Source organism: Aulostomus chinensis, chromosome 8 (assembly GCF_037954235.1).
Source record: "Aulostomus chinensis isolate RoL2024-O1b breed Wild chromosome 8, RoL_Achi_v1.0, whole genome shotgun sequence".
NCBI classification, from domain to species: Eukaryota; Metazoa; Chordata; class Actinopteri; order Syngnathiformes; family Aulostomidae; genus Aulostomus; species Aulostomus chinensis.
The window spans coordinates 11271478-11291477 of NC_141327.1; the positions used below are offsets into that span (position 1 = coordinate 11271478).

At 42.5% G+C, this 20000-nt stretch overlaps 2 protein-coding genes across 2 annotated transcripts; both read left to right on the top strand.

Annotated features, from left to right (window-relative positions):
• The first annotated feature begins 133 nt into the window (after positions 1 to 133).
• Positions 134 to 10102, top strand: khsrp (KH-type splicing regulatory protein). The gene is made up of 18 exons (XM_086210912.1): positions 134 to 343; positions 1257 to 1359; positions 1461 to 1514; positions 1599 to 1635; positions 1712 to 1770; positions 1871 to 1942; positions 2026 to 2083; positions 2792 to 2939; positions 3267 to 3365; positions 3448 to 3552; positions 3653 to 3755; positions 5541 to 5665; positions 5770 to 6069; positions 6358 to 6467; positions 6572 to 6660; positions 7878 to 8084; positions 8367 to 8551; positions 9214 to 10102. Exons 1-18 carry the CDS (start codon positions 254 to 256, stop codon positions 9220 to 9222), a joined length of 1953 nt encoding a protein of 650 aa, XP_086067038.1. The 5' UTR covers positions 134 to 253; the 3' UTR covers positions 9223 to 10102.
• Positions 10103 to 10316: 214 nt separating this feature from the next.
• On the top strand, positions 10317 to 19201 carry dcaf15 (DDB1 and CUL4 associated factor 15). Its single transcript, XM_086210913.1, has 13 exons — positions 10317 to 10459; positions 11506 to 11603; positions 12310 to 12448; positions 12636 to 12742; positions 12853 to 12998; positions 14171 to 14332; positions 15629 to 16237; positions 16324 to 16415; positions 16740 to 16862; positions 16975 to 17057; positions 17153 to 17257; positions 17347 to 17462; positions 18482 to 19201. Exons 1-13 carry the CDS (start codon positions 10364 to 10366, stop codon positions 18535 to 18537), a joined length of 1932 nt encoding a protein of 643 aa, XP_086067039.1. The 5' UTR covers positions 10317 to 10363; the 3' UTR covers positions 18538 to 19201.
• The last annotated feature ends 799 nt before the right edge of the window (positions 19202 to 20000 follow it).

The following is a 20000-nucleotide window of genomic DNA, read 5'->3' on the forward strand; positions in this document are numbered from 1 at the left end:
GAAGGTGGCGCGATTTTCTTTGAATGACCTCAATCTCCAGAAGAATGAAAGAGAAAAGACCGGGCGGGGGGAGGTGATGAGGGTGCATTGATTGGTTATTTTAAGCAGGGAAGTTTGCCGGCGTGGTAAGCAGTCTCTCTCACATTGGTGTCCTCAGTACGCTCTTGTTTAGCCTTCCCGCTTCTGCGCAGCCCGACCCGGCCAAAGCTATCCAGCCTGTCCCCCGTGTGTCAATCTGCGCCTCGAGAGCAGCATGTCTGAATACGGCGCTCTGCCGACTAACGGAGTCGGCACCGGAATGAAAAAAGACGCTTTTGCGGATGCTGTAGAAAGAGCCAGACAGGTAACTCCAGTGCTCGGCTAGAAGAGAAAACAGCCGGCGAGCTAGTTAACATTAGCCGGTGGCGAACAGCAGCTAGCTTGAGTACCCGTGACGTTAGCTTCAGGTGGCGAGCTAGTTAGCATGAGTAGCAATGCTATTTATTTGTTTGCAGCCCGCCAGGTTGAAGGATCTGTTGAAGAGCATTGTGTGGTGGACTGAGTTGCGGCAGTAAATAAGGTTATGTTTGATTTAGTCAAACAATTTGCTGCCACCGGAATCTTTTAGCCAAATTACATTGAATAGCGTTAGCTGCTTATGCTAGGGTAGCTAGTTAAGGTTAACTATGGTTAACGGTACCCCGATCGCTAAGTAAATCCTCGCCTTTGTATGTAACTTAAATTTGGGTTGAATTTTGGGGATTGGAAACTTTTGCTATATAATTGCGACTCTTGTTGTAGCGTAAACGCAGCCGGCTAAACGTTCAGCTAACTTTCGATTGATCTCTTACATTACCTGCAGATAGACGAGTAACACTTGTCAGACTCGGAAACTCTCCCCTGACAAAAGATTCCTTAGTTGGTCAAGTGATGGCTGCGGTGGCTTGTTCTCATCGGTGTTATGTTGTTGGTTCATTGTTCAGTTGGCAACTTTAATTTTCTATTGATCGGTCGATCAAGTTGTGAATGGTTTAGAATATTACAGTCTGTTTTAAACCCTTGGAATGATTGTTGTTCTTCATTGACTTTGCATCGAGATGTAAATTATGGGACTCATTAGGTTGGGTATCCCCAAACGATGTATATGTTGTTGAAAGGGTAGATTCTGCTGAAGGTTATTCAACACTCCAACCAAGATGTGCATTCCCTCTCTTCATCACATTTGAAAGGTGGATAACAAACACCTCTGGTTTCATGTGGTGTTCACCTCTTCCTAGATCGCAGCTAAAATTGGTGGCGACAGTGTTCCCATAGTGAGCAACAACGGAGGAGCTGAGAGTTATCCATTCACCGCACAGAAGCGATCCCTTGAAGAAGCAGGTTGAAAAACAGCAGAAACCGTACACTTTGTCTGAATCTGGTTATCATGTACCTTTTTAAGACTTGCAATTTCCTTCATTGTTTTTTTCCTTTTTATTTAGATGAGCCAGATGCCAAGAAGGTAGCATCACAGAGTGAAAGAGATTCTGCATTGTGTACGTTGACTACATACATTTGAACGTAATTCAAACAGGACAGCTCAGTTTTTAGCGACTCACTAGTTTCTCATTCTCTTATAGCCATTGGAGCCCAGCTGGCTGCCCTGTCTCAACAAAGGTATACAATTATTTCAGTGTTTTTTTTAATGAATATAGATGAGATCTGTTGTCATTTTTTTATTACTTGTGTGCAGTGTTAGGCCCTCAACTATGTCAGAAGAGTACAGGGTGCCTGATGCCATGGTCGGTCTCAGTGAGTACTCACACGCGTATCTCCTGTAGCGTACACATGACACTGGCATTGCTGTATTGCAGATGGTCCAACTAAAATGTAATTGTTTGTTTTCCTAAAGTAATCGGCAGAGGAGGTGAACAGATTAACAAAATCCAACAGGATTCCGGCTGTAAAGTTCAGATTGCACACGGTGAGTTGTAAGGTAAATCAATAAGGTATCATGGATGTTCCAGCTGTTCTCGGTTTGACAAATGTTTTTATATCAATTCCCAGACAGCGCCGGTCTTCCAGAAAGAAGTGTTTCTCTGACAGGGGCGCCGGATGCCATACAGTAAGTTGATGTTCACATGAATATTTCTCTATTTTGAAGATTGGGGAGCTTCTGTTCATGGATGTCTATAAAGATAAGGATACACAGGGGCTGTTCAGTGTAGTGTGTCGTGGGCAGAGGGATCTGAGGACGGGCTCCTGCTGGCAGAGACGGCTGACGCAACATATTTCTTGATTCTCCTTTAATTTAAATACATCAACTGCCAATTTTTTAAACTTTTTTTTTTTTTAGTTTATTTACAAAGGGTCACCTAAAATATTTTAAAACTTAGGCTGAATGGATCCATGAAATTGTCTTTCTCTCACAGTCTGACTGGCAAATACACAGTTGATAGAGGCGAGACACACCAACTGCAACTGCGGCCACAAATACACAAATTGTACAAAGAGAGTTGTACATTTTACACACACACACTGTGGAGTGTTCATTGCATTGTTACGTATATAATTTGGGTGCCTTTGCGGTTTCTTACTTTGTTTTTTTTTTAATTGAATCTTTTTTTTATGTTGTACGTTTGGCAGACATTAGACAAGTCAAATGTTTCCTCTCAGTTTTGTTCAAACGCCATCTTTTAAGATCAGTGGCAGCTGATGCACACAGACCTCCTTGAACTGCTGCTAGTGGACAGAGTAGCACAACCCGTTAGCTCAGCTTGCTCGGATGTCATCACAACTCTTTTACAACTTCTTTAACTGAATGTGATTCCAGGAGAGCCAAGGCCCTCATCGATGACATTGTGTCAAGGGGTCATGAGTCCACCAATGGGCAGTCAGGGTCCATGCAGGAGATGATCATTCCTGCTGGCAAGGCTGGCCTCATTATCGGCAAAGGAGGGGAGACCATCAAGCAGCTACAGGTGAGACTCCTGATGGCTGAAGATTTTATTTGTGTTTTGATTTGGATTGTTTGTACAAGACAGAAAATACAAAGTTCTACACTGATTTTTACATTAGAAAAGTGCAGTGGGTTTATTTACTATTAAGAAAGATAGGATTGTTCTGGTGTGTGTGTAACTTTTCATGGTAAGAATGAATGAAAGTTCAGTTGTGTTGTAATTTTTTTTTTCTCACTGTGTAAAAACATCGTTGTCCATTCCTTTTACTCCTGTGTAAGTTCTGCACCAATTCACTGACAGAACCTTATTGATTATCAGCCTACTTTCATTTACTGTTCATTGATACAGGAGCGGGCCGGAGTTAAAATGATTCTTATTCAAGATGGATCCCAACCACCAAACATTGATAAACCGCTACGTATCATTGGAGACCCTTACAAAGTTCAGGTACTCATAAAGCCATCTCGAGCAGGATTTGTGTAATGTCTACCCTTAACTCATTGTCTCATGTCCTCTGCTCCTTTGATAGCAAGCAAAGGAGATGGTCAATGAGATTCTACGAGAGAGGGATCATGCCGGTTTTGGAGATAGGAATGAATACGGATCAAGAATGGGAGGTGGCGGTGGTATCGATGTATGTAATTTATTTTGAATATTACAATGAAGTTTGAAGTTAATTTTCAAAAAGGTCTAGATTCTTCAGTGTTGAATGTTGTATTTTCGCAATTTTCCAGATAGCTGTGCCCCGCCATTCAGTGGGAGTTGTGATCGGCAGAAACGGGGAGATGATCAAGAAGATCCAGAGTGATGCTGGAGTGAAGATTCAGTTTAAACCAGGTGAGCATTATGTATTATGTTTTTTTTGTAATAAGGGCTGAGCAGTTTTATTGATTCAGCAATATATATCGATATTTTGTTTCCCCAGAGAGTATCCATTTTTCAGCTGCAAGTATCGTTACATTAAGCCCCATTCAAATCCTCCATGTCCCACACTTTGCAGGAAGAGCGATTTGGTCTGCCAGCCGCTAGTGTCGGTGCAGAGCATTTGTAGTTAACCAGACGCCGACGCCTTTCTCATCCGGTTAGAGCTGAGAGATTCAGGAGAATGGCGGCGAGTATAAATCCAGCGCCTGCATGCTTAAACACAGATGTGTGGGAGCATTTTGGGTTCCAAAACAAAAAGGAAAGCGGCAATTTAGACAAAAGTATGGCGGTTTGCAAGCTGTGTCACACAAAGTAACAAAGTTAAGTACTCAGGAAATACCACCAACCTGCGAGCCCACGTAAAACTTCACCACCCAGACAAGGTAATGCTAACTGAGTCCGAGCCCAAGAGGCGCGACCTGAAACAAACCACGCTGGACAGTGACAGCGGTGGTTGCCACAAGTTCCCATTGTCTTCACCGAGGTCGCAGAAAATTACAGAGTCCATTGCCTACTTTATTTGTCAGGATTTGAGACATTATTCGGTGGTGGAAAACACCGGCTTTAGGCACATGGTGAATGCGATGGAGCCCCGCTATGCTATGGTCACCTGCGAATTGAATTATTATTTGCTGTCATGGTTTATTTTTAGTGAAGCTGGTGGCTAGACTGCTTGTAGCTACCTCATATGTTCGGTGTCAAGCTAAAAAAGCTGCCAAAGAAGGGCCACTGGCTGCACTTTAACTCTCCATTGTTCACTTTACTTTTCAAAAGCTTGTAAGCTACAATTTGCACTCTGTTTCAATAAATGAAACTAATTTTTTCACCACATCTTTGATTCATTTTGTCCAGCATTTGCAAGCTGCCAGTCAGAGCCATATATTGTGTAGTTGATGCTTTCAGTTCAGTGAATTCAATCCCAGTCAATGGAACACTCACAAGATGTCACCAAAACCACTTTGTCCCTTTATAATCTTGTTGTACCGAATTGTATCGTGAGCTGAATATCGTGTATCGTATCGTGAGATTAGTGTATCGTTACAGCCCGAATGGTAATATTATTTTTTAAATATCACATCAGCATCAGAAAGTCACTTTAAGTTAGCTGGACTGTTTGGAATGAAAATTTTTACTGTTCTTCATTTTTCTCTCTTTGCATACACTGCAATCTCAATCTTGGCTTCCATTACCCTGTTTTATGTGAATCAAGTGTGGCATTGGAGAAGAGGGGTAGAAATGTCTCTATTTAAAAAAAAAAAAAAAAAAAATCTGAATCAACGGAAATTAAAATTCTTCCGCTAATAGAGTCTTCGTGTCCGTGTAACACTCAACAACATCGTTGGTAACAACAACAGCAGATATGTGTGGAACAATGAGGGGACCAGAATATTCCTCAGTCTCATCCATGAAAAAAAAAATATTATAATGTTTACGTTGCCGGGGCGACTACTTTTTTCATTTATGGTTAGTAACCTTTACTACTTCTACAATTTATTACAGCCATTTCAGGGTGCATTGCCTATACCTCCATTTTCTGACAAAACTAGCATGGTTTATCCCCTCAAATCACTTCATGGAAAGGTGCAGGTGCATTGTTCACATTTCTTTTTTTTTGAAGACTTTCAAAGGATTCGCTTTACATTGAGATTGAAACCGGACTACCCTGTCTTATTATTCATTTTTTTGTTTCCCCCTCAGATGATGGCACAGGTCCTGAAAAAATAGCCCATATCATGGGTCCACCAGACCAGTGTCAGCATGCAGCCTCGATCATCACTGACCTGCTACAGAGCATCCGTGCTCGAGAGGAGGGTGGACAGGGGGTAGGTAGAGTGTAGAGGAGAACATTTAATGTTGTTGTATTCCTGAAGTTAGAACATTTACTGTTGAGTTGTTTAACCGTATGCTAATGGGTTTTCCTCCACAGGGCCCTCCAGGACCTCCTGGCTCAGGGATGCCACCTGGTGGGCGAGGACGTGGCAGAGGACAGGGGAGCTGGGGTCCTCCAGGAGAGGAGATGACCTTCTCCATTCCTGCTCACAAATGTGGGCTTGTAATTGGTAGAGGAGGGGAGAATGTCAAATCCATCAATCAACAGACTGGTGCATTCGTGGAGATGTCCCGTCAACCGCCGCCAAACGGTGACCCAAACTTCAAGCTGTTCACCATCCGAGGGTCGCCACAACAGATCGACTATGCAAAGCAGCTTATAGAAGAGAAGATTGAGGTACGTGTAAAAAGCAGTTTTTGTAAATCTTTTAAATTATCAAATATCTGCTTATGTCTATACACCACAGGGATTTTTTTGAGGGGGGGGGGTGTATGCAGTTTTTGCCACAGTTCTTGAGGTCAGGGCAAGAATTAGAATGGCAAAATTGAAGTCCACTCACTCAGCCGCTGGCATGTCTCATTCACTCATTCAGTGATGCACAGTCAATGACGACTGCTGGACATAGTAACACGAGTGAATCATTTTGGGCAGCGTGGAAATCAGTGTACTCATTTCTTTTTCCAGGGTCCAGTGTGTCCAGTGGGCGGTGGTCCTGGTCCCGCAGGTGCCAGTGGCCCAATGGGTCCCTATAATCCCAACCCCTATAATGCAGGACCTCCCGGTGGTGCTCCACAGTAAGTACAACTCAAGAGAACACCTGAAAACTTGTGTTGCTGTCCTTCATGCTTAACTGCCTGAAACAATCCAGAAGCTAAATTTTCCCTCTCGTCCTCTTTAGTGGAGCTGCACCTGGTGGCCCCCAGTACTGTCCCCAGGGTTGGGGGAACACATACCAGCAGTGGCAAGGCCCAGGACCACATGACCCCAGTGAGTGCCATATTTTCTGCCCTCACTTCCATTCATTGTTTCATTTTTTATGCTAATCCAGAATATTTTGGGCTAATCTAGAATCATAGTTCCTGAGCAATCACAGCAATTCACAGTAAAACCAATTGCTGCCATTATGATGGTTAAATGTGGAACAGTAACAATTCCAGAGTCAATGCTATACTGCAAGTACAAATATGACTTGGAGCAGTACAAAAAGATTTCCAAGCGTTTTATGTCGAGGAGTTCGCATTATAGATAAACTGACCACCATACTGACAAGTCTGCCTCATTCTTTGAACACTGGCCAACACAGTCCAGTCTTACTACGATGTTTGAGTCCCAGTTTGGTTCCTTGTGTAAGGTACATGAGTGGTTAGAGGTATTGAAAATTGATTCGCCTGTTTGGACAAGGGAACATTTTTAAGGAAAAATAATTTTCAGAAAGATTATACTTTGAGTTATGGTTTTCATTCATGGTTTGATCTGACCTTGACCCCTCATCACAAGCTTCTTCTTCTTCTTTTTTTTTGGTCTCGATGACAAAAACATAACAATACAGGAAATGGAACAGACTAAAAGCACAAACATGACACCAGTATCACAATAGAAAACAAAACAAAGTATACAATCGTAATTATGTTTCTTCTTAAATACTTTCATTTGTTTTTATGCCCAGAACCTTTTATATATATTTAATAACTGTTGTACTTGTTGTTTAAAAAATTGCACCAAAGGGAGTTGCACTCCAGTTTCGTTGTATGCTATACAATGACAATAAAGGCTTTAGATTTGATACACCCAAATAAACACTGGCAAAAAAACATCAAAGCCAATGTTTCAAAACCTGACAACATAGAAAGACAATTACATTCGACATAGTTTTATAATTGTATGGAAGAACGGCTATGAGTATATTCTCCCAAAATAAAGTAATTGATTGGTATTCAGAAAATCCTCTCCACCAGCCTTAAAAATAAGTCCTTTCCCAACGAGGGACCAAGGTTTCATGTAGTAACAGACAAAATAAGGTAACGTGTAGAGGGAACTTTGTGTTGAGCTGCTGCTTGTTCATGTCCAAAGATGTCAGTTATTATGTAATTGTATAATTTGGCACGGAAGCACCTCCATGTGTGTGCGGCTCCAGTTTGTCCTTTTCATTTACTTTTTTTGTTCATCATTTTGTGTCCTGGCTATTTTCTCTCTTCTGTCTCTAGACAAGGCACAAGCAGATCCAAATGCAGCATGGGCAGCTTATTATGCACAGTACTACGGTCAGCAGCCAGGGGGCGCCATGGCAGGCCAGGCTCCTGGTGCTGCTGCAGCAGCTCCACCTGGAGACCAGAGCCAAGCAGCACAGTCTAGCGGGGGCCAGCCAGATTACACTAAGGCTTGGGAGGAATACTACAAGAAGATGGGCATGAGTAAGTGGCATCTGTTGATACCAAATTCTATTAGAATGTATTGAATACATCATGAGAATTGAATGAAAAAGTTGCTGTTTTATAAGAAGAATAAGATATTTTGTCTTGTATATGGGCAATCGCCCTCCCTGCTCTCCATGTAGCAGCATCGGACACTGGAAAGGCCCGATCAGTTGATCACTCATGTGTAATCTATAACATTCCATAAAATGCATATCATATCCAAGTGGAAGTAGTTTTGTGCAAAATGAGACGAAACATAAGGTGTGTCGTCTGTTTCAGCCCAACCTGCTGCAGGGACAGCAGCTGCTCCGGGCACAGCAGCTGCAGCAGCTGCGGGAGCTGCAGCTGGGGGCCAGCAGGACTACAGTGCAGCTTGGGCAGAGTACTACAGACAGCAGGCTGCTTATTATGGGCAGGCAGGGCAGGCACCCGGACAGGGTGGGGCTCCACAGCAGGGACAGCAGGTAAAAATGTACATGAACACACAAACAGCATGCAGAATGGTCCAAGGTCATAATCTACAAAACTTGACCATTAACTCTTGTCAATGGATTCAAGGGTCGATGGTTTATGGATGAGTAGCAGCTTTTGGTTTGGATTTGATTCACAACAATAGCTGTATTTCCATAAAAAGTTGAATTTTAGAAATGCCAGAAAGTGGAAATAAGAATTGCAGCCCTTTTCCATCAAGTGGTTTGACACAAATAAACCAGGCTGCTACATATTTCCATCTGAAGGATGACTTGATATGCGACCGTTTCGATGGCTGACACAGGCAGCGTAGAGGAACACATAGAATCACAACAGATGAGTTCACTCAAACGTGATGTTTCAGACTCCCATTTGCACATCTATTCTTTTAGCACAAAAGTGAAAAATTGGTTTTCTTGCTCATTATGCTGCTTCCTTAAGAGGCATATGCACATTAATATCCCTTTGTAGAAATACGATTAAAGCAATATATATTTTGCTTAGCTGGAACAAAATTTGACAACAAAGAATAAGTATTTAAAATTATGAGACATATTTTACCACCTTTGAATACATGTACCCTTTTTTTTTTCTTCTTCCCTTTTTTCTTTTACAAAGCAACAGTTGACATAATTTTGTGATGTTTTCATTTCAGGCCCAGTAACACGTTTTCTTGGCAGTTGGACCGTTGTGCTTGCACTTTGGACTTCTCTTTTTTTCCCATGTTAAGAAGTTTCCATTTTGGCTTTAACAATGCAAGGCCGTGGTTTTATCATCCACCCTGACATTTTCTATTCCAACCTTCTTGTGGACTGTTTTTTTAAAGTCAAAACTGAAGAGAGACAGAAGGGAAGACATTGTTACTCATGCATTGAACAAGGCACTAAATAGCAATTGGGTTGCTCTTCAGTTTGTTCCATCACCTCACTCACACCTTGAAGTAAGTCTGATACTTTTTCAAGATAATGTGAAATTATAATCTCTGCTTGCCAGCTAGCACAACAACATCTCCACAATGATTGATCCACTTTTTTTTTTCTGAGGGTAAAACTGTGCAGTATTTTGAATATACTAAAATTATGTTTGAGATCAACAACAGCAAAATATTTTTTTTTCTTGTTCTAGGTACTTTTTAAACTTCATTTTTAAAATAATCCCAGTGTTCAAATTGCAGGTGCAATTTTCCCCTGCAAACATGATTTCTTTTTATTTTATTCACACTGTAAATTTTTCAAGGGAGGGAGGGAGGGAGGGAGGGGTGTGTGTGTGTGTGTGTGTGTGTGTGTGTGTCTGTATACAGTGTATGCTACTGAACAGAAATGTGTGTAAGTTAGCTGTAATAAGGCACTATCTGTCCTACAGTGTGTAGGCTGGTCGTGTGTGCATGTATGTGTGGGTGTGTCTGCCCTTTGATTATTCATACAACTCTATTGTTGGAAGTTAATTTTTTTTTTGTTCCAATAGGTTCTGTCATTGTATTTTATGTTATTTTTTTACAGCTTGTTTTTAAATACTTAAAATAAAAACATTAAAATCCACCAGTTTCTTGCATGGTCTTGTCTTTGGGTTGGTTTTGCTCCATGTTACCACTACAAAGTTACAATTAAATGTCGTGTGTGTATGATATACACTATCTTTGATCCATGGGTTCTTTGTGGGGGCTTCCTGCAGATGTCACCCCTAGGGAGCCCTACCTTTGTTTTGGTTGTGATGGATGTGGCCAACGGCGAGTACAGTCAGTCTCGTGCAGCAGTTGTCCAATCAGGGCCGTCCTGTGTGCGCGAGAGACAACAGTCTGGTGGGAGATGGCGCCCAGCTCGAAATCAGAAAAGGACGATAGCAAACACAAAACTCAAAGGAAACATAAAGACCATGTCGTGAAGCTTCTCATGCGGGGGAAGGTAGGCGTGTGATCTACCAAATGTAGAGCAGAAAACAAGAAAAGGTTCCGTCTGAAGTACCCTCGTACGGTTCAACCTACTTGTTTTCAGGAGCGTCTGAGGCTAACTTAGAGCTGCTACCTAGCTCGGTGGCTAACATAATGGTATGCAGGTGGCTAATTAGCCATGCCACCCATGCTACAAAACAGTATTTCCTTCTTTTTTGGTGGTATTTCTAGCATTTTGTATGCCTCAGTATTGGCTTGCAAACAGTTCTACAGTCGTGGGAATGGTGTTAGCATGCTAACTACGAAAGCCAGCGATAAATAGCCTTTGGTGTTAGCTTTGGCTAAACGGAGCTGCAACTTATATTTGTTGTTCTATCACAGTTAGCTCCTTGACTATACATGAGTCAACCAAAGCTTTTAAACCACTTACAGGATCAATGCTGATACCACTACTACTATAATGCAACAGCCCTGTAATGAATCCCGCTTCTAAAGGGTGATATTAACCAGTTTTTGTTGAATCTGTGGGAGCGAGGAGTTCTTTTTAAGTTAACGCTGATAATGGAGTGCTGTAGTTTGTGGTGCTGTTGTAAAACACTGGGTTTTACTAAAGGGTCTATCTAATATTCAGCCCATCCCATTCATATGGATTAAGCAGACAAAATATTAGGAACAGTTCTCAGTAAAAGCAAGTTCAGTACAGTAGCATCGATCACGACAGGATCCTAAATGACAGTTTTAACATAATTCTCAAACAGCTGAAATAAAATTGAGCATTATCATCTTTATGTTATGGAAGGGGGGTTTATTGCAGGGCACGTCTATTATACTCCATATGAAGTCTGTCAGTGGTTTAAATGCTTTGCCAGATCCATGTACAGTCAAATGATCTACTGTGTGTGTGTATATATATATATATATATCATTCAGTTCTTGTGTAGTGTAAAAAAAGATAACTTGTTAATGATAAATATTTCACATTCAGTGTTAAGTTTCAACTTGTACGCATTTCTTAGTTTGTCTAGCTACATCTGTTTTGACTCTCTTGCCCCTCTACAGCTGTCAGGGCAGTTTTCTCAGCGCTTGTTCAGGAAGCTCCCACCCCGTGTGTGTGTTCCATTAAAGAACATTGTCAGCGAGGAGTTTCTACGGGCAGGGTCAGTGTGTGTTACCTCTTTATTGTCATTGAAACACGTTTTCCTACTGAGCATACTCATGCACAAATAGAGTGTAACAAACTAAATGGGGTGTATGGGAATCAATATTGGGAAATCTAACACAGACACGAAAACTTAAGGGTTTCTAAAATCTGCATCTCACAATAAGTGGGAGTGAGAGAGACCATTATCCTGAATGGATGTAACCGCGAGTTTGGTAATCACATTCATTATGAAATATCATTCAGTCTGCAGATGTCATATTATGGTTAACACACAATCCACATGACTTTGGCACCAATACAGAGGCAGTGTATTGGACTAAACAATTTTGATATAATATGCAATTGCTGTTATTTTACTGATGTTGAAATTGTGATATGATTCACAATAATAGAGGGCTTTTTTATTCATGTGTTATTATTGACATTTTAAATGTAAAATGTATGGAAATGATAATGGTGGGATTTTTGTAGATAAAGTTTGTTACTCAAGTCTGTAGGATATCTTTTTTTTTTTTGAATCTCTGCAGCATAAACAATACTCCTTCTAGAATGGTATTTTATGTTTTTTTCTGTAGCAGATATTGCACCACCTCAGATTTCAATACAATTTCTAGATAATATTCAGCCCTAGATTACACAGAGGGTTAATGTTACTGTTCAAGCCAATGCATTCATTATGGCGGTGTCATTTTTGGTTCCAGACATATATTTCTTGGCTTCACCAAATGTGGTCGCTACGTTCTGTCCTACACCAGTGACTGTGGGGAAGATGACGACTTCTCTTTCTATACTTATCATCTGTATTGGTGGGAGTTCAACCTGCACAGTAGACTCAAACAGGTAAAGCAGTTGATATTAACTTACTTGTTTCCTGTAAAGGGTATCAGTGCCTTTATGAGTTCCATCAGGAAATATACATGGTAAAAGAAGGCTAATTACATGAAATATCACATCATCCAGCTTGAATTATAGCAAGGGAAGATTTATATTCAGTGGGGAAATATGATTTTGTGATTTATCTCTTTAGGTCCATCATGTGCGATTATTTGCAGGCGAGGAAATCTACAGTGACCTTTACCTTACTGTGTGTGAGTGGCCAAATGACCACTCCAAAATTGTCATCTTTGGCTTTAAGTAAGGCAACAATCCCATGCAGCTGATTCAATTTACTCTCCATTTGTACTGTATTAGCTGCAGTGTGTTATGAAATTGCTTGTGTTTTCATATGTGGCCCCGCCTGGCAGTACGCGCAGCTCGAGCTCCGTTCTGATGAACTTGATGATGAGTGATGAGAACAACCGAGACATCTACATCACCATTGCCTCCATGCCTCCTCCTAAACCTTGCTCTGACTGCTGCCCTGTTCCCTCAACAACAACCATACGCACAGGTAAGGACACACACACACACACACACACACACACACTTTCTCTCTCTATCTCTCTCTCTCTCTCTCGTCTCCTGATTGCACTGCCTCTCTTTGTAGCCTCTGTGACACAGCCAATTCAAGGTTGCAATAGTGTTGTTATGCCTTGCTGTTTTTTTTTTTTTTGTGTCAAATTCACCAAGAATTTGAGGCAATGCTGTTCTATAAGTAAGATGGCAGCAGAGATGGTCATCAATTCAAAATGCTTTGGAAAAGGGGAGAGCTAGAATGGTCATGCAGCATCACATGTCGTGGCAATGTTGTGGGAAAGCCCTGCACAGAACTTGTTTTTTTGCTCAATTAGGGCCTGTTTCCACTGGCTCACTTAAGCTCAGGTCGGGTGGGGTCGGGTTGGTATGGCTCAATACGGGTGCGTTTCCACTAGCACTGGGTATCACGTCAGTGTGGGTGGACTCACCGGCTGAGAGTTCCCCAGCGTAATTTGGGTGCGACTCAACAACAACAATGGACGACATAGAGGCAGCGTTATACCTGTTGTTCAGGCAGTGGTTTTTGCTTAAACTGAAAGTAAGGGAGGCTTGAAAGACTTCAAGTGGCGAAACAGAACACCCAAGAAAAGAATAAAAGACTTTGCCAAGCAACTAACAAGTATTCCGCCGAGGCTAAGATGATACCAAGTAGACGACGTAAGTGGATAAGTTACCCAATCAGTGTCCTACTATGTCTTTACGTCACATTTTAGTCCCCGCTCGGCTCGCTTGGAACCCCAGCAGAACAGGAGCCAAAATGGTAATGTTAGTACCGTGTTGGGGCCATTGGAAACGGGGCCTAACCGACCTCAGCCGAAGTGAGCCAGTGGAAACGAGCCTTTAGTGTACAGTCCAAGCTGCCTTGCTTTGCTTTTGCTTTTTCCGTTTTGTTTGAGGAACCCCCTCCCCCATCCACAGCACCAAAATGAAAGTGGTCACTCCTGCAAGATTTGTGTCCTGTGGGACCCAGTCTGAACGCAGTGATCTATTACACGTCACTCTGATTATGTTGAATCTGTAAAGCCACTCACCAGGGCAGCATTCCACCAGCTTTGTCAGGTTCACTGTCAACAATCAAAGTAGCATAGTAGTGACGTTTTCCTCTTATTGTGAAACGTAAAATGGTCTTGTCTCATATCTCGGCAGGAAGTGGCGAGTGTCTGGAGCATGGCTATGTCCTCAACAGCAGGTACCAAGTGGTCTACCCATTTCCTACTTTCCAGCCAGCCTTCCAGCTGAAGAAGGACCAGGTCATCCTGTTAAACACTAGCTACTCTCTGGTGGCCTGCGGCATCTCACTCTGCCCAGGTAACAGTCTCACACAAATAGCAGTGTCAGCACTTCTCTCTGTCCTTGTTTTTCCTTTTGACAGGGGTGAAACCACACAAAAATATACAAATAGACTTGAGATTATTAAAATTGAATACAATAGATATACTGCATGATTTGCATGCTTAATTCCTAGTTTCAGTGACTGCCATCTCACACTCCAGCGTCCTGTTCACGATGCTAAATTCAATTGTGGCAGCGCAGCACAACACTGTGAGCTATGAGATTATTTAGATAATGAGCTGTTGCAGGGTCCCATCAAGAGCCATCCCGCATATTTTACTGGATAGGGTGGACAAGAAAAAAAAGCACAGAATTGAGTCCTGAAAGTTATACCCCTTTCACACTGAAACACACACGTCAAAGCGGGTTTATGTACCCATGTTTGCTCGGCATTCGGGCGCATTCAAGCTTCCAGCAGGCGCGGGTCTGAGCTCCCGCTGTGAGAACTGCGTTCCTGTGTTTTTCTGTCTCGTATGTCATCGCTCTGACGACGTCATCATTACACATAAATGCAGAGTCAACCCTTTCAGAGTGCCCAAACCCCTGTGTTCACCGGCATTTTTGGTGCAGTGTGAAAGGGGCTTTAGAAACCTGTAAGTAATTAGGACTTATCTGTTTCTGTCGTCTTAAAGACAGTGGAATTTTGGAAGGTTTTTTTGGGTTAAACGCCTGAAATAAAGTCTGTGGTTCACACTAGCGTGGGATATTTTAACATTTTGTCCAACAAGTTCCAATACATCAGTAAATCCTGGGACAAACTGGCAGGAAGTTACACTTGAGAAATTGGGAGAGTGATGGCCATCAGTGAAGGTAAACTTTTTTTGGACCATAAGGTAAGGCGGGCCCAAGGAGGAGCAGGGAAAGAAAAGGAAGGCCCGATGGAAAGGTGAACAGCTGATGGTGGGGAAAAAGAGGCAGCGCGAAACCCAGGAGACACGGCAATTAACCCGTTGGCTTTTTGTTGGGGTGAATGATGGAAATGCTAATGTTCTGGTTTGTGCACAAAAATGCATCATACCTGCCACTCTATTAGTTTCTCAGTAGAAGAAGCTAAGCTTTGGAGGGAATGGTGTCCAACAAATAAGATATTTTGCGGTACCCATCAGCGTCTTTTTCTTTGTAGTGCCCCGTATTAGTTGTTTTCCTGTAGCAGTGCTGAAGATTATAGAAGGATGCTCATTCATTCACATCAGTGAGACTGTCCCATTCAGGCTGAGCTAGTGTTGATTGGTTTTAGCATTGTGGTTCTATATCTTTGTCTATATCTTTCAGGTAAGCAGGGTCAGTCATCGCAGATTCTCTACTCAAAGAGACTGGCCTCGTCAAGTCAAGCCTCCACGCCTATCTCCCCCACCTCCTCAGCCTCTGCTTCCTCACTATCTCAGGGACCTCCTTGCAGCCAGCCACCCCCTAGCCGGCCTGTTCTGGTCCCCTCATCACCCAGTCAGTCCCAAGCAGCTGTGCGAGCCCGGGAGTTTGCAGCTGACCTCTTCAGGCGAGCCCAAGGAGGAGCAGGGAAAGAAAAGGAAGGCCAGATAGAAAGGAGAACAGCTGATGGTGGTGAAAGAGAGGCAGCACGAAAACCAGGAGACACGATGATGAACACAGAGACTCGGAGAGAAGAGCAGGATTGCAGAAAGAGGATGGAGGAGGAAAGACGGATGAGTGTACCACAAGCATCAACATCAAGCCATAGTTTGCTGCCATGCTCCGAACACGTCATGTCGCCTGCCTCCTCTTCATCATCGCCGTCATCTCCTCCAACGCCATCCTCATCCCAGGACACCAACCCTGGGGAGCCTGGATATGTCAACTACTCGTGCCTGCACTACCGCCTCCAACAGCCAGGGGCAGCAGAGCAGAATGTAGGCGGTGCTGTTGGTGAGAGAAAGACACAGTTTTAAAGAGTAAATGTTTTTTCAGGCCATGTTTGCAGCCGATGTCCTCATATTAACCTCTGTCTCCAGGTTATGAAGATGATAAAGTACAACTGCCGTTCACAGTCACTGATCTGAAAGGGCGGAATCTCCAGCTGGTCACTGGGCCTCACAATGGACAGGTGGGTGACAGCCTGGAGAGGCTTATGTTGATGCCAGGCCAGAATCACTCTTGATATTACCATGTGACCAGGACACGAATTCACCTCCAACGTTACAATTCACTTGTGTTAGGCCCGGGTGTAAGGAAATGATCCCACAGCCTCCCCCTAAAAATTAAAGAACATTTTCAATCATGTATCTTTACTACTTCACCTGAGACTGTGTAACTGTAAACTACTGTTGCTCTGTCACCTACCCTCAGTAACACAATTCACCAGAGTAGATGCTGAGAATGAATACATGGAAACGTGGGACCCCACTGTGCCTTGTTTTGGTCTTTTCAGAGTGTGTGTGTGGAACAGTTGACCCTGGACTTTGAATATCTCATCAATGAGGTGATCAGGAGCGATGCAGCCTGGGCTCCGCAGTTCTGCTCCTTCAGTGACTATGATGTTGTGATATTAGAGGTGAGCAGACACACACACACACACACACACACACACATACATACAATGTTCATATAGAATGTTTTGGAGCTGAAAACCAGCTCATCCTGGTGTCATGTCTGCTGTGTACCAGGTGTGTCCAGAGACCAACACTGTGATGATCAACATTGGTCTGCTGTTACTGGCCTTCTCCACCTCAGATGAGGAGCATTGCCGGTAATCTTCCTCCTCTCTGTCTACATTCAGCCACGGTCTTCTTCACTTGTTTGGAGTTATTGTCTCATTTTCTGTTCTTTTCTGTCTGTTCCCAGGCCAAACACCTATCATTCCAACCTGCAGGTTAGCTGGGACCTCAACACAGGTGTGTGTTGCACCGTGGGTGTTGGTGACCTAACGGAGGTCAAGGGCCAGACCAGGTGAGGAGGTGACTCATACCCTTCTTTCATTCCACAATGTTTGGTTTGATTTAGTTGAGGGTGACACACACGCTTTGTCTCTATGTCAGTGGGAGTGTGTGGAGTTCTTACAGGAAGTCCTGTGTGAATACAGTAATGAAGTGGCTGGTTCCTGAGAGCAGCTCCCGGTACATCAATCGCATGACCAATGAAGCTCTGCACAAAGGTGATTTTTGGACGCGTTCTGCTGTGTCTTGATATCCACTACAGATCGTTGTAGTCTGAAAATGTTTTTCTTGGATGTCCTGTACTGTTGGTTATCAGAAAGGTTTCAAACCTGGTCACATAGATCACATTGACTCAAATAAAATAAACAGCCGTGATTACAATGTCAGTATGTGATAAACACACTGACATATATCCAGTGAAAAGTTCCTGAAATTTAAATATAACTAAGGTAGTTGGGGTAGCTTGCAGGTTTGCCTGGTGGTCACATTATTGTGGTCACGATGAAAGAGATCAACACTCACTCGACAAGAGGTTTTTTTTTTTGGAATGTTTATTTTCCACTTGTTCCACCTCACAGTGATCCAAATACCGAAAGAGTCAAAAGGTCTGATCAGGTCCAAAGGATAATCGATGCATGGTCAAAAAACACCAGAAAACCACTTTCAAGAATGACAAAAGAGCCACATCTGCGTCTCCTCTCTGATGGATGGAATGTTGCGTCATGCCATACAAAAAACAACAGACAACAACATACAAATATACACATTTGTTTACTTACAACAGAATATCTTATCATCTTATTCTTGACCGTACCATAAATATGTCTTACCGTTACCAACCAAAAGACATGATTGACTGTAAATCATGGATGGCCCTGTTCCACAGTGACTGAGTCAGTAAACCCAAGCTGACGAGGACCTGAGAAATGAGTGCATTAAAGTTCTAGGAAAAGGAAATGAAATTCATTTAATCAAAACCAATCAAAAATGAGTGAAAGACTAACGTTGGCAACCGGCTGTCACAAGCGTGACGGGGCATTTGTGGTCAAAAAAGAGCTTGTTTTTGTCACTGATCATAACGACCATGTTGTGTGAAGCGATCCATCCTGGAAAAATGTTCACTTTCACATTCTATCGTATCATTTTCTACTTTTTGGCGAAGAAGGCCCCATGCTGCTTTATTGTGTGTCGTTAAGTGTATAATCTGTTTCTATTTATGCTCCTTTCTCACCTTTAGGCTCATCCCTTCAAGTATTGGCAGATAGTGACAGATGTACCTGGATTGTTTTGTGAAGGAAGCAGGTGTCCAAGTGTCAAAGCAACAGAAGCGAACTCATCATCAGTATGGAGCTGGAGCTCTGTGTGGGTAGACCCGCGCAAATGAGTGGCCACACCTCGGTAACATGTGCACGTCAAATTAAAACTGAACAAAAGCGCTCCAGGTGGAAACAAACGTGTTCTAGATGGGGAAAAAAAAAAGATTACCTTTTATTGGTAATCTGTGTTTAATTTGACACCCAGGTTTCATCTCCTTTCTATATACATATAGTTGTGTACTGTATTACTGCAACCACCAAGAGCTGGACTGAATTAGCATTTATTTTTTACATTTTGGTTTTATACATAAAGTTGTACTTAAATGTCCTGTGTCTGCAAGTGAGCGTATGCCAGGCCTGCATCTTTGAGACAACAAGTGTGTGTATTTGTAATTTGTATGTAACATTTGGCAGATGCCGCTGCTTCTTCTGGCTCAGATCAGTTCAGTCTAACTGTGGATTCATACGGCTGCAGTATTTATCAAACTTGGACAAAATGAACCCACACTTAACTTTGTTTTTTTTCTTTTAAGTCAGTGAAGTAGCAAGTTGTTGCTTCGCCAGTGGGCATCACGCTGTGTGTTTATTGGCATGGATGTAAGACAAGTTATGTTCGGATATTTTGTCAAAATAAAACATTCAAAAATGCATCTGAGTCTGTTAAGAACTGATAGATGGAGAATGTAAACAGAAGGTAAGGTAGGTCATGGGTTCCCAACCTGTGGGCGGAGACTCCTACAAGTAGATCAACAGGACCACAGCAACATTCCTGCAAATCAAGTGGTTTCTTTTCAATATGTGTTGCACTTTTCTTTTACTTACTTTTACCTTAAATGTGTAAAAGCGAAATTAATACTCAGCCTTTGGTGGCAGCCCATGACCTGTGATGACAAAGCTGCTGTCGTGCGTAGACAAATTTGATTTTTTCTCAGGTCATATCTTGGCGTTTTTGTAAGTGAGGGGATCAGATTTGTAGTGTGAACACCAGCAACTGGACACAAACCAAAAGGGATAGTTGAGGTTTTTTTAGGTTGAGTCCTATTTGAGTCCTTATCAATGATGACATTTTTGAGGAGGGTTCTTCCTCAGAAATACCAATGCTGTTCCTTGTATAGCTCTGGAAAGTTGGCACTGAAATCTACTTTCCGTGCATTGTGGAGGAAGTTTCAGTGACCCTAATTCAGCTTGTACGAGCAGGAGTGTGAGCCCAGTGACCCTGCGTAGCTTTTTTGCCCAACATTCCAGAACTGCGATGAGGAACGGCAGGGTTCGTTCTGAGGAAGAACTCAGCGGATCGACATAATCGTTGGTAACTGCTAATACGACTCAACATAAAAATATTATGACTCTCCCTCTAAGGTGGCCAATAATTGGGGAGAACCAGGTTATGAATGAGGTAAAACAGACTTGTAAAACTTGTGAAATTTTATTTGAGTATCT